A 13643-nucleotide genomic window follows, 5' to 3' on the forward strand; every position below is an offset into this window, starting at 1 on the left:
CTGGACAACCTATAAAGATCCAGCACAAAGGGAACCACAGACATGATGTCCTTTTGTGGGAAAGGGGACAGTGGCATCCTTTGGATATTAGAACATTTCAATAAGGATGTTGACTATGATCATGAGTTTGATAAAAAGTGTTTTGAGAAAGAGGGTGCAAAAAGTTAAGTCAAATAGCAGAATTCAAGTCCCAGTGGGAAGGTATACATCCTTTTTAAAAAATATTTTATTTATTTATTAATGAAAAAGATAGAAGGAGAGAGAAAAAGAACCGGACATCACTCTGGTACATGTGCTGCCAGGGACTGAACTCAGGACCTCATGCTTCAGAGTCCCATGCCCTATCCACTGTGCCACCTCCTGGACCACAAGTATACATCCTTTGATTCTGCTCTTTGTCATTAGGGCAGAGGCTGGATATGAAATATGACCTTTCTTTCCTCTTCTAACTTTTTTTCCACTTATACATTCACAAGTATTCCCAGGAAGTTTTGAGAAACAAAGGAGATAATCACTTCTCCATAAAAATTGGATTCCCTGGAAATTTTGTGACATATACCTACTGTCATCCTGTGTTTGTTTTCTTGATTTCTTTAGAATCAGAGGAAAACCAAATGGATGCTCAGATTCAGAAAATGTTCCTTTACTCCATGATAGATGGATTGAAAGGAAGAGGAAGTCACTGGTGAAGACATGCAGAACAGCTGGGTCCTTGTTGAAACACTGAAGTGGATGTAAGATTCATTTCTCTTATGAGACCTGGATTAAGACAGTTACTTGATATTAACTAGGCATTCATCCTAGTCTACACATTAGAAAGACAACAGTAAGTAAAATGGAAAATTTCCTAAAATTCTGGTGGCTATATTTTAGTGAATAAAATATAAAATACTATTCATTATTTTCATTTATAGTATCTTTATTTGATAGAGACAATCAGAAATCAACAGAGTAAGGGAATATATAGAGAAGAAGAGAGACAGAGAGACACCTGTAGGTGGGGACCGTTTGTAAAGCTTTCCCTCTGCAGATGGGGACCAGAAACTTGAACCCAGATCCTTGTACATTGTAACATGTGTGTTCAACCAGATGTGCCACTACTTGGCCCCCATACTATTCACTATCATTTGAAAATATAATATTGAATTACTGAAGTTTTTAGAAGCTAGTTGTTCAGTCTAAAAGAGGTATAATTTAGTTTTTCTCCTCCTATAAGCAGTTATAATACTCTGTTATACTTTTTACCCAAATACTATCAAGTATTTATTCTTATCTATGGGAAGTTTTAACATTAACTGCCAAAGATAGACTATGTTGCCTTTGCCGGTAACATCATATCTTATTCCTAAAGTTAAATTCCTGAGAAGGAAAAGTAACTAAATTCATCCTTTAAAATAGTTTTTCTCAGAGTACAGTGGTGACTCAAAAGATAAAATATTCATAATTAATTCCAGGTGGTCCACTCCCCAAACCTAGATATAGACCAGGTCCCCTGAGATAGAGCATAAGTTCACATGTGTGCATAAACCAGGGCAAAATATATACATACATGAAAGCAGAAGTACACAAGAGTCTGCAGTGAGTACCCCCCAACACTTCATCTGCACTATTCCAGCCTGAAGTCCATGATTGTTCAACAATTTGTCTGGCTTTGCACGTTAACTCTCTTTTCAGCCACCAGGTTCCGGATGCCAGCATGATGCCGACCAGACTTCCCTGGAATGAGGACCCCACTAATATGTCCTGGAGCCCCACTTCCCCAGAGACCAGTCAACGCCCATGTTCAGCGGGGAAGCAATTACAGAAGCCAGACCTTCTACCTTCTGCAACCCACAATGACCCTGGGTCCATACTCCCAAAGGGATAGAGAATGGGAAAGCTATCAGGGGAGGGGATGAGATTTGGAGATCCGGTGGTAGGAATTGTGTGGAGTTCTTTCATGTCTAATATAAGCTACTTGTCTCTAACTCATTTCATAAGGACCTTCTTTGGAGGAAGGAACAACAACAACAAACAAAAACTGAGAAAACTGGTAGTCATTACTGGTTATCTTTAAAAAAATTGAGAACTGTATTTGTCTATGCATTCTTTACATTTATAAATTAGTGGGAGCTTCCAAAATCAGACATTTAAAGTTATTCAAATCCATCCTAAATTATTTTAATGCCAATGTCAATAGTAGTTGACTAGATATGAAAACTTCAAAGCAAATGCTAAACTGTGTGGACTAGGATTATCCCTGACAGACTGGAAACCCTACAAATATACTTAGTACTTGGTTATCTTTTATAATTTGGAGTCACCTCATCATTTGGGTTTTATTTTTGTCTTTTCATTGCTGTGCACCCCATGTTACATCTTCCTAGCTGTTCTCTTATGTTTTGACTTTTAGCCTCTGTTTAATGTAAAATATATCTGTTACTTTCTCAATATTCTGAGTCCATGGTGTTCTACCATAACTTGAACCTCAGCCATGTAAGTCAGTATCCAACCTGATAAGCCTTTTAAAGACCTGACATCAGTAATTACCATCTTACAGTTTTTATGAAGAAGCTTCCTACCTTTTTTCTTATATAATTTCTTTTCTATGTTTTTTATAATAATATATTTTTTAAATTTTTTAATTAATTAATTTATTTTCTCCTTTTTGTTGACCTTGTTTTTTTATTGTTGTAGTTATTATTATTGTTGTTATTGCTGTTGTTATTGATGTCCTCTTTGTTGGGTAGGATAGAGAGAAATGGAGAGAGGAGGGGAAGACAGAGGGGGAGAGAAAGAAAGACACCTGCAGACATGCTTCACCACCTGTGAAGTGTCTCCCCTACAGGTGGGGAGCTGTCGGCTAGAACCGGGATCCTTACGCAGGTCCTTGCGCTTCGCGCCACTTGCGGTGCGCTTAACCCGCTGCGCTACCGCCCAACCCCCTCTTTTGTATGTTTTAATGTCCTTTATATATTTCAATTTTTCAGCGCATAAAAAGATCTTGATAATTGCAATGCACTGGGATCATCCTAGTCTTAGTAAAAAGGAACTGCTTCTGAATAACACAGTTTTTATGTCCAGTCTGGATGTTTTACATACTTGGCCAAGCCCCCTGCCATTGGGAATATCTTCATTCACCAACTCTAGGAAGCAGAATTTTGCCCAATTCACACATCCCAAGCTTTGAGCAGAAAGAGTATCTTAAATGAATTCCAAAGAAGTTAGTTTGGGTCTTGGAAATTCATCATTGACTGTGGGTGGCATCTTGGGAGGGAAATGTGTGTTTCTTTTCTTCTTTTGCATGGGTCCAGCTAACACATGTTTGTTTGTTGTACGGAGTTATACAAACAAATACTGCTCTAGCCCCAGCCATGTTCCTTGATCATCAACTCTGCATAGTGTTTCTTTCTTAATTATGAAGGGGGCCAAAACCTGCTTAGCAACAGGATATTCGCCCAGCACTAGTCTCAACTTCTTCATGACACCTGACAACTCTCAGAGAAGAAGTCTTATCTGTGTTTTTTCCTTGTGACCTCACCTCTGTGGCCTTCCAGATAGCACAGTTAAAGCATTTCAATGGAGAAATTTAAAAATATCCCAGACAGCATAATTTAACAATCAAAATACTCCACCTTCATGGAAGAGTAATTATAGGTCTCATGCCCTCTTTCTATTCTGAAGGATCTGCATGGCTATCTCTTTATAAAGTAGTGTCCTGTTGCACTTCCCACCAGATATGATCCAGTGAAAAGGCCAGAGAATTTTCTTTTTTTAATTTATTTTTTTATATTTATGTATTTATCCCTTTTGTTGCCCTTAGTATTTTATTGTTGTAGTCGTTGTTGGATAGGACAGAGAGAAATGGAAAGAGGATGTCATATTGCACCAAAGTAAAAGGTGGGGGGGGAGAATGCAGGTCCAAAAGGGTGACAGAGGACTTAGTGGGGGTTGTATTGCTATATGAAAACTGGGAAATGTTATGCATGTACAAACTATTGTATTTACTGTCAAATTAAAACATTAATTCCCCAATAAAGAAATTTAAAAAAAGAAGAAATGGAAAGAGGAGGGGAAGACAGAGAGGGGGAGAGAAAGATAAGACACTTGCAGACCTGCTTCAGAACTTGTGAAGTGACTCCCTGGCAGGTGGGAGCCAGGGACTGTAACCCAGATCCCAATATTGGTCCTTGTGCTTTGTGCCACGTGCACTCAACCTGATGCACTACCACCTACTCCCCATAGAATGTTCTTATTGAACATTTACTTTGGTGTACAAACCTGTCGTATCTTTATTTCACCTCCTCAGTTCTAACTGGTTGCAAAAATCTTTCCCCACTTCACAAATTATGAAACAGAGGTTTCCAGACTGTTGGCACCCATGTGGTGTTGCATTGTTTTGATACTTGAACTACTGTATTCCGTGCCAAGTATGGTATGCTGGTAGGAAATACAGTTATACCCAATGGGAATTTGAAGGGACAAAGGAATATTTAAGTTACACAAAGATCCAAATTATACAAGTTACAGAAATCCTGGGTGGAAGGGGCTAAGAGGAGGCACACGTTACAGTGTGCAATGACTAAGGTACAAGCCTGTGATCCCCACCTGCTGGGAGAAAGCTTCAAGAGTGCTGAAGTAGGGCTGCAGGTATCTCTCTGCCTCTTTCCCTCTCTATTCCCCCTCAATTTTTCAGACTCTATTCAACAATAAATAAGTAAACATATACTTACAAAAACAAAACAAACAAACAAAAAAACCCCAGTAACCCTGGGAGGATTCTATGATAACTTTCAGATTATTTTCTATGTTCCACAGTGGCAAAATACTGTAGACTTCTTAACCGTTTTGTTCCACGAGCCCCTTTGGCTTTTTGCTAAGTCTTAGTGGACCCTTCAGTATTACTGATTATATATATATATGAAAAAAAGTAAATATATATGTATATATTTACTTTTTTCATTTATTGGATAGGGACAGCCGGGAATTGAGAACGATGGGGGTGATGGAAGGGAGAAAGTCAGAGAAACACCTGCTGCCCTGCTTCACCACTTGCAAAGCTTTCCCCTTGCAGGTGGGGACCAGGGGCTCGAACCAGGATCTTTGTGCACTGTAACATGTGCACTCGACCAGATGCGCCACCACCGGGTCCCTTGAGATTTTTTTTAAGTGCATTTCTGTTTACACACTTCACCTCCATCAAACCACTCAAGTCTTTCTCAACCATGATCAGACATGGCACAGGAAAGACACCCAATCAGGTTTGGATGGGGTGGAGAACTACAGACTATCAATAAGATGTTTCTGAGGTAACACTCCAGTCTCTGATTTCCTTTCCCTTCCATCTAGAAACCTTCCCAACCTCCATGCCTTCACATCTCCCCAGATCAAGTCCAATTCTTCTCTAATTTCACTTTGTCCATCTTCCTCCTCTTGCTCAATCTCCCACTTTTCTAGACCCTTGCCCTGGTCCCTGCTTTGTCCTAAATCCCGCCTCCTTACTATCGCTCCTCTAGTCCCTGCCAATCACACTGGATCACCTTCTCGCCCCGCCCCTGAACTCACACCAAGCCTCTCCACCACCTCCCCAGCAGTCAAAGGAGCCTCTGCTGAGGAATGATGGCTCATTCTGCTGCCGGCGGTTTCTTGGAGGAGCAGTTCCGGGCGGTCTGCGCAGAATTCCAGAAGCATGAGCTAGGCGGGGCCGACTGGGAGCTGCTGGTGGACACTTTGGGCATCAAAGTCTTTCGGCTGCGGAACCAGGTAGCAGTCAGCGGCTGGAAGACCCCCGGGTTGCAGCACGCAGAAGCCTCCCTTGCCATCTAGAGCTCGGGGCTGCAGCCACGGAAGTCTGAACGCCGGCAGGACTTAGCTGGGAGGAGCGAAGGCAGGGGTGGGGCCGGTGCCTCCACTTATCTCTGAGCTACATTAACTCCTTTGCCAGTTGGGAGGCCTTCTGCAGCTTTGGATCAAAGGCTCTAAGGAGGGAGTGGCTTTGGAAAAATTATAGATAGTGCTAAACCCTCTATCTGCTGACTCCTAGATCCTTAACACTCTCCAGAAAGGGATATGTCATGCCGTGTGTGTGTGTGTGTGTGTGTGTGTGTGTGTGTGTGTGTGTGTGTGTGTGTGTGTGTGTGTGTATGTGTGTGTATGTGTGTGTGTGTGTGTGTGTGTGTGTCTCCACTGAGAACTGCTTAGCTAGCTAGATTGGGTAGGGGGTGCTGGGTGGGTACCTACCAGATGATTTGAATATAGGCAGAAGCTGCATTTTTCAGAGACGTGTGTGTGTGTGTGTGTGTGTGTGTGTGTGTGTGTGTGAGAGAGAGAGAGAGAGAGAGAGAGAAAAATGTATTGAATATTGAATAGAAGGGACCAATGACCACTTCTAGTCATTTCAGTGACTTGCATCATATATATATATATATATATATATATATATAATTTTTATTTATAACTGACAAAAAACACAGGGTTAGAGGGGTACAACTCCACACAATTCCCACCACCAGAAATCTGTATCCCATCCCATCCTCTGATAGCTTCCCTATTCTTTATCCCTCTGGGAGTATGGACCAAGGGCCATTATGGGGTGCAGAAGGTGGAAGGTCTGGCTTCTGTAATTGCTTCCTTGCTGAACATGGGCGTTGACAGGTCGATCCATACTCCCAGCCTCCTTGTCTCTCACTTTCCCTAGTAGGGCTGAGCACTGGGGAAGTGGGGCTCCAGGACACATTGGTGGGGTCGTCTGCACAAGGAAGTCCGGTTGGCATCATGGTAGCACCTGGAACATGGTGGCTGAAAGAGGAGTTAACATATAAAGCCAAACAAGTTGTTGACTAATCATGAACCTAAAGGCTGGAATAGTGCAGAGGAAGAGTTGAGGGGCCTCCATTTTATAGATAATTAGTAAGCGTATTTTAGTTATATTCCAAAGGGTCCATGACTATACTAGTGTTTTTTTTTTTTTTTTTTTTTTCTGAGCCTGAAGTCTGATATGCAGGTGGACCCAGGTTATTGTCTGGGGAGATGATTTCATGGCTGAAAAAGGACCAGAAAGCTGGGTCAGGTTAGAGAGTAGCTCCTAAATATGAGAAAGGTGTATAAATGTTGTTGACTGTAAACCCCATCAATATGATGAAATCTGGGGCCTATATTCAGTTTAGGAGCCTATGTGACCTCTGCATCCCTGCAGATCTGAGCTCACATTCTGTTGTCATGGGCTTGCTGTTCCTGCCCCATAAGATATGCTTAAGAACTTCAGACTGAAGTTTCAGAGAGGAAAATTAACTTTTACAAGGGTAGGAGGAATTAAATTGGTTAAGCAAGTTCTTGGAAGCCTTTGCATCCAGGTGAAAGGATTGCACTGCCAGACCTGCCCTAAGATCTTTTAAATGGTAATAGCTGTGTCAAGTTGGTTAAAAGTTACCTTTAAGCAAGGTAATTTAAAGCAAGGTTTCCTGGAAGAGAGCCAGAGAATTACAATGGTAAAACTGGAAGTACTTCTAACTCTGTCCTCAGTGGCATTAACTGTGATTGTGGAACATGTTAATTTGGCCCTTTTACAGTTCATAACAAAGCAAGAACTAGAAGATAGTTCCTTATAGGAAAAATTTTGCTATTTTTTTTTTAAAAGAGATTGACCAGCATGCTGCTCAGACATATACCTCACTGAAGATAGTACCAAAGGGCTAGCTTCTCACCTCCTTGTTGCTTTTTTAATGTATAGAGATATATCATAAAGCATAATAAGAAACACTGTGAAGTTTTATTTGACAAAACTGATTTAACTCACAATGTGGAGTTAATACTCTAGGTCTCTAACATTTTCAGGGATATTAGTCTCCTGGCTGTAATGATCAACTTGGTACTTAGAACTTTAGGGACTGTAAAGAAACTTAAGAATCTTTTCATATGTTTATTAATTGCTTTCAAATGCTTTCAGAGGAAGATGTGTCTTTCTGTTGCATCCATGATTTTATAACATTAGCAATTATTCACTCAACAAACTGAATACCTGCTGTGTAGATATTCAAATGTCTGCTATATGGATATAAACTCCAAGACAGCAGGGATATTTAATTTGGAGAGCTTTTCAGGCAACATGATTTATCTTCTTTCTGATTATTTCATTTTTGTTACCATCCATGCCAGGCATGTGCTATTTTTTGTTATTTCTACCCATCAGACGTATCTGTTGTTTTGCACTCTCCCTTCCCTCGTCTTTTATATTTGCCCCTTTGAGTGGCACCTCTCACCTAAAATTGCAGTGACATTTTGATTGGTTTCTTAGCATTTCTACTTCCATGGTCTCCTTCATCCTACACATCATGATCTAGTTGAACACCTCAAAGAGAAACTTTGAAATCTTATTACTGTCCTTCTAGTGACACTGTTGATTCATAAATAATGATCATAAAGATGATGATAGTAATAGTAACAATAATAATAGTGTCATTATTTAAGTGCTATGCTGGTATGACTCAGTTTTCATTGTCAACTTAATGGAAGACACGATGATCACGGAACTAGATATATAAAAAGATAAAAGTTAATTTATTAAGACTCAACCTGGTGCCAGGACTCAACTATCTGACTGTAGATATGTACCTTAGACATGCTTCTGCGTTCTCTCAGAAAGAAGACAACCAATGCTGAGTGGGTACATAGAATTTGTTTGGCTCCAGTGCACATTTTTGACTTTTTCTTTCCAATGTATCTTTATCTTTCATATCTATATCTCCAAATCTCCTGTCCTTACCCAACCCAGATCACCACTCCACCTTCCCCATACACCTGTCTATTTTGCTTTTGTACCATTTCCCCCAAGAATTTGCTGCCTGACATAGCTCTCCTGTGCCTCAGAGAAACTGCCAAGTTAATCAGTCATAGATTCTGTTCATTTTCAAGGAAATATACTCCCTATTAGATCATCTGCTCCTTAAGGGCAAGCACTTTGCTTATTATTTTATCTATTTTTGAGCAAATACAGCTTAGTTACTGAATCCATGACTCTTGCCAGGACAGAGAGTGAAGACTCATTAATGAACATGAAAACCGGTGACATCTTGGTGTTTGAGAAACTCAACTCCTTCTGTTTCTGCCATCATAGATTCATAGGAAGTCCAAGCTGGAAAGAACCATAGAGAATGCTGGGGCAAATAACCTGATAAAAGAAGTGAAGGCAGATTGCAGGAAAATAATGCTAATTCATCTGGAGGCTTTAACTTATTTTTTATTGAGGGACTAATGGTTTACCATATAGTCTCTCTCTTTCTCTTTTTTTTCTTTCTCACCACTCCTATCACCAAAGGTCTGTGTCCCCATCTCTACCACCATAGATAACCACTGTAGTTCTCCCACAGTCTTAGATATAGGTAGTCAGCCCTTCCCTCTTTATGTACTTAGATGCTTTGTACTTCATGGGTTGCTCAGAACATCAACATTCAACATTCAGCAGTAGCATTTTGCTCTCTCCCACATCTGTCTGCTACTTCTTTCTAGTTGTAATGTCTCATGTATTCTTGAATTGTCATCATCTCAAATCTTGTGGGAAAAGCACTCTTCACTCTAGTTCATATTGAAGTGGGGAGAGGATCAGGGTGGCTAGGGCAATTTCTCTCCATATTCCCTTCATTTTTTAAATATTATTATTATTCTGCTTCGGATCAATGTCTTTTTGTTAATTCTGTATCAAGCCAACCTTATCCTCATGAAAATATTTGAATGCTTTTTTAAAAATTTATTTATAAAATGGAAACACTGACAGGAACATAGGCTAGGAGTGGTAGAATTCCTACCACCAGAACTCCGTAGCTCATCCCCTCCCCTGATAACTTTTCTATTCTTTAACTCTCTGGGAGTATGGACCCAGGGTCATTATGAATGCTTTTTGATGACTGAAGTGAATAAACATTTGCATATATACATATATTTTTTTCTTTTTCTTCTTCTCCTCTTCCTCCTCCTCCTTGTCATCTTGTCTTGGACAACAGAGGAATGCATAGGTATTCTAACACTGTGGTTAGTACTGTGGTTCAGTTTTGGCAACCAGAGTTATTTATCCACAGCATAGTTTTGTATTTACTTCTAGATTCCAGAAGGTCAAGGATAAAAATCCGAAGGACTGCCTTCACCTTTAAGTCTCTACAAGTTTTCAGGATTTCTACAACCTCCTTGGGGCTCAATAATTAGAAAGACTTAGAAAGTGCTGTACTGATTATTGCAGTTTTATTATAATTAAAGCAAGTTAGAATAGAGACACATAGAGTGAGGTCTGGGAGTCAGGACACAGTTCCCTCTCATAGCCTGGAAGGTCTACCAAGCTTTGTGATCCAGGCTTTTTATTGACCATGGCCCCTCTGCCAATATCCATTTGATTAATCAACGTGACTGTTGCCGTAAGTGATTCTAGGTCAGGTTTCTCCTTGCAGTCTTTTTCCCTGTGGTGATTTAAAGTTTTTTCAACTGAAGTGAATCAAGTGAACTTCTCTGGAGGGCCTTCAATGTTGGGGGATTCATCAGGGGTTTCCATTGGCCAGCCAATGGCAATCCTTGAAGTTTTTTGTTTCCAACGCATCTATATCCATTTAATTCATCCTATTTTGTAATAACCATCTGAAGAATTCCATTCTGCTGGAATAAGTCACTTCTTTCTATCCTCTCTCTCCATTTTTTTTCTTTTTTGTCAATTGCCCTAATCTTCCTGGCATGTGGACAAACAGTACTGAGAAACGGAGACAGGCAATACAGTGAAGCTGCTAAGACTGTTTAATTTTTCAGTAGAGTGTATATATGATGCCCATGCAAAAGAAACCTTTATAGTATTTGCCATGACTTGGGTAAGGATATTTTAGTGGGTGAATATCACAATTATGATAAAGTCAGTCCAAAATGACTTAGGTACAAAGCACATTAGTTGCTTCATTGAGTGGGGGGTGGGTGGTGAAATTGCTTCACCAGGGTCACTTGGAGTTTATAGTCCTCCTCGTCAGTATGAAGAGAGTTTACAGTGTCTTGTAACCAGTTACCAAACTGGCTGTTCTCACATGTTCAAGCCATTTTAAGAAAAAAAAAAAAAACATGTTTTATGCAATGCAGATCTAATTTTTTACCTCTTTCATGTTTTCTTACCTAAAAACCTTTCTGTATTTTTTCCAGACTTGACCTGCAACAAATGACTGCCCTCAGCTTTTACACTGAAAAGTTCTTTTTCTTCTTTTTGGATAAACAGTTTGAAGGCAGTGTCGTTTATCATTTAATACATTAAGTGCCTCTTTCTGCTCTTTCTGCTTGGGTTGTTTCTGATGAGATATATTCTGTAAATATTATTCTTATAGTATCTTCTGGAACTAATAATCTAAGTAAAACAGGCCACCTTCTCCTTGAGTTCCCATCAAGAATTTCTCCTTTTTTTTTTTGAGTGTTAATATATTTAAGATTTTTGGTGTGTAGCTTGTATGGTGTATCTAAGATTGGCAGGTTTACTTTTCAATGTAATCTGAGCTTATATAGTCAGCCCACATACTTATTCAAAATAAAGTAACTATATTTGGAGCTTCTGAAACAATTTTTTTTCATATCACTTTCCAAAGTATACAGGTTGGGATATGTCCTATGGTCACCCTATTTATAGTTATATACACTCTAACAACTTATTATCTACTGATGATATGTTCAAAGAGGTCAGTGACAATCTGGAGGTGGTATCATAGAGCATGAACTCTGCTGTCAGGTCATTAGCTACAGGTTGAGCTTCTGCCACTATTAATTGGGTGGCCTTGGGTGAACTTCATGACCTCACTCTCTTTTTTAAATACAGCAACAGAAAAAGAATCCAGGGCCTTGCCCTCTGCAGCAATGCTGAGCAGGCACTCTAGCCTAGTTTTCTATTCCCCAGTAATTTTCAGAGAAAGAGAAACAAAGAGAAAGAGAGAGATAAACAGACAGAGGAGAAATACCCAACAGCAGTTAGTTGACTCCACCATTATGGAGATTACTTGGATTCCCACAAAGTGCTGGGGCTCGAACCCAGGACTTCATGTACCACAGAACATATACCCTACTGTGGCACCTATAAATTTTTAAAATTCAGTCTTTTACTTATTATTTTTCTGTATAATTCTGCTAAACTTAAAATACTTATTCACCCAAGGTCACCGAATGAAATTATATGGAGGTATAGTTTATATGCCATGAAATTTTCTCAGTTTAAGTGTACATACAGCTCAGTAATTAGTAAATTTATAGAGTGATGCTGACTGCCCCACAAGTAGCATATTAGTGTTACTTGTCCCCAAGAGAAACCTCTTGGCAATTTGCAATTACTTCCTAGTCCCACTACTAAATCCAGATAATATGCATATCCACTAATATGCTTTTTGCCTCTATAGATTTGCATTTTCTGTGTAGTTTTCAGAACTTTCTTACATCTCAGTTTCTTTGTCTGAAAAATGGCCTTATATTATATTTCATATTAAACTTGTGTGAACTAGGTGATATATTTCACATGAAACCCTGAGCCCGGTGCCCAGTATTCAGTTATACTCAGGGATTAGCTGTCATTATTTTATCTAGCCATTTTTTTCTTAGGAATTAAATCTACCACATTCTTTAGAAAGATCTGATATATTAAATCAGATTTAGTCCACTATCTTTCTCTCTATAGCATTGTAGGACACTTTTGAGGGCTGCTGCAGTTCTGACCCCTCATTAGAACTGATTCTTTTTGGTGGAGAAAAGCTTACTTTTCTTAGAATCTGAGTCTGTTGCTTGCCACACATGCATGTGGATATATATTGGACAGCTACCATAGAAAACTGGGGAGTTCTTGAAATGAGCTCTTCTGTGAGAGACACAGAAAATTCAGCGCACACTTAAGGGTATGTTTGCAAAATGCAATTAATCAATTTTGTCTTATAGTTAGTGCTGTAAATGCAGAGATAAACACCATAAATGGAAGAGCATGAATGAAGTCAGGTGGGGGGTAGGTGGTTAAGTGCAGTGAAGGTCTGGCTACTCTGTGAAAACTGCAAATATCAGATACAAACTTTATGACAGACATAAGTTATGTGTAAACATATTAGCTCTTAAGAGAATTTTTTCTGCTTAGTACAAATAAATACACAATTAGCAGTAATGTTCCTTGAGATATTTTAACCCTGTAATGGCAGTTGAAAATAAATTTCAGGGTTTTTGTCCAATGTATTTTTAAAATTTGTTAAATATTTATTTATTCCCTTTTGTTGCCCTTGTTGTTTTATTGTTGTAGTTATTATTGTTGTTGTTGTCGGATAAGACAGAGATGAATGGAGAGAGGAGGGGAAGACAGAGAGGAGGAGAGAAAGACACCTGCAGACCTGCTTCACCATTTGTGAAGCAATTCTCCTACAGGTGAGAAGCTGGGGTCTTGAACAGGGATCCTTATGCCAGTTCTTGCACTTTGTGCCACATGTATTTAACCCGCTGCACTACCATCCAACTCCCTGTCCAATGTATTTTGAATCGCATTTGCTGAGAAGTATAGCAGTTTCATGCTTAGACAAGTTATCCAGCATAACAGCATTTTCAAAATTAATTAATGGTATCAGTAACAATATGTTGAACCATGCTTCAACCTTCTTTTTTTACTTTTTAAAAAATTTTATTTATTTGTTAATGAGAAA

General features: G+C 39.3%; 1 protein-coding gene across 8 annotated transcripts in view; it reads left to right on the forward strand.

Annotated features, from left to right (window-relative positions):
• The first annotated feature begins 5482 nt into the window (after positions 1 to 5482).
• Positions 5483 to 13643, forward strand: part of LOC103116739 (phosphatidylcholine transfer protein) — a 51349-nt gene continuing 43188 nt past the window's right edge. For 2 of the 8 annotated variants that reach the window (XM_060203780.1, XM_060203781.1), the window contains exon 1: positions 5534 to 5742. In XM_060203780.1, coding sequence (XP_060059763.1) covers positions 5596 to 5742 — 147 coding nt within the window. In that variant the 5' untranslated portion in view covers positions 5534 to 5595. Of the gene's footprint in view, positions 5743 to 13643 lie in introns of all 8 variants that reach the window. The other 6 variants (XM_007526691.3, XM_060203783.1, XM_060203778.1 and 3 more) reach the window with 5 other exon arrangements.

Source organism: Erinaceus europaeus, chromosome 12 (assembly GCF_950295315.1).
Source record: "Erinaceus europaeus chromosome 12, mEriEur2.1, whole genome shotgun sequence".
Taxonomy (NCBI): Eukaryota; Metazoa; Chordata; class Mammalia; order Eulipotyphla; family Erinaceidae; genus Erinaceus; species Erinaceus europaeus.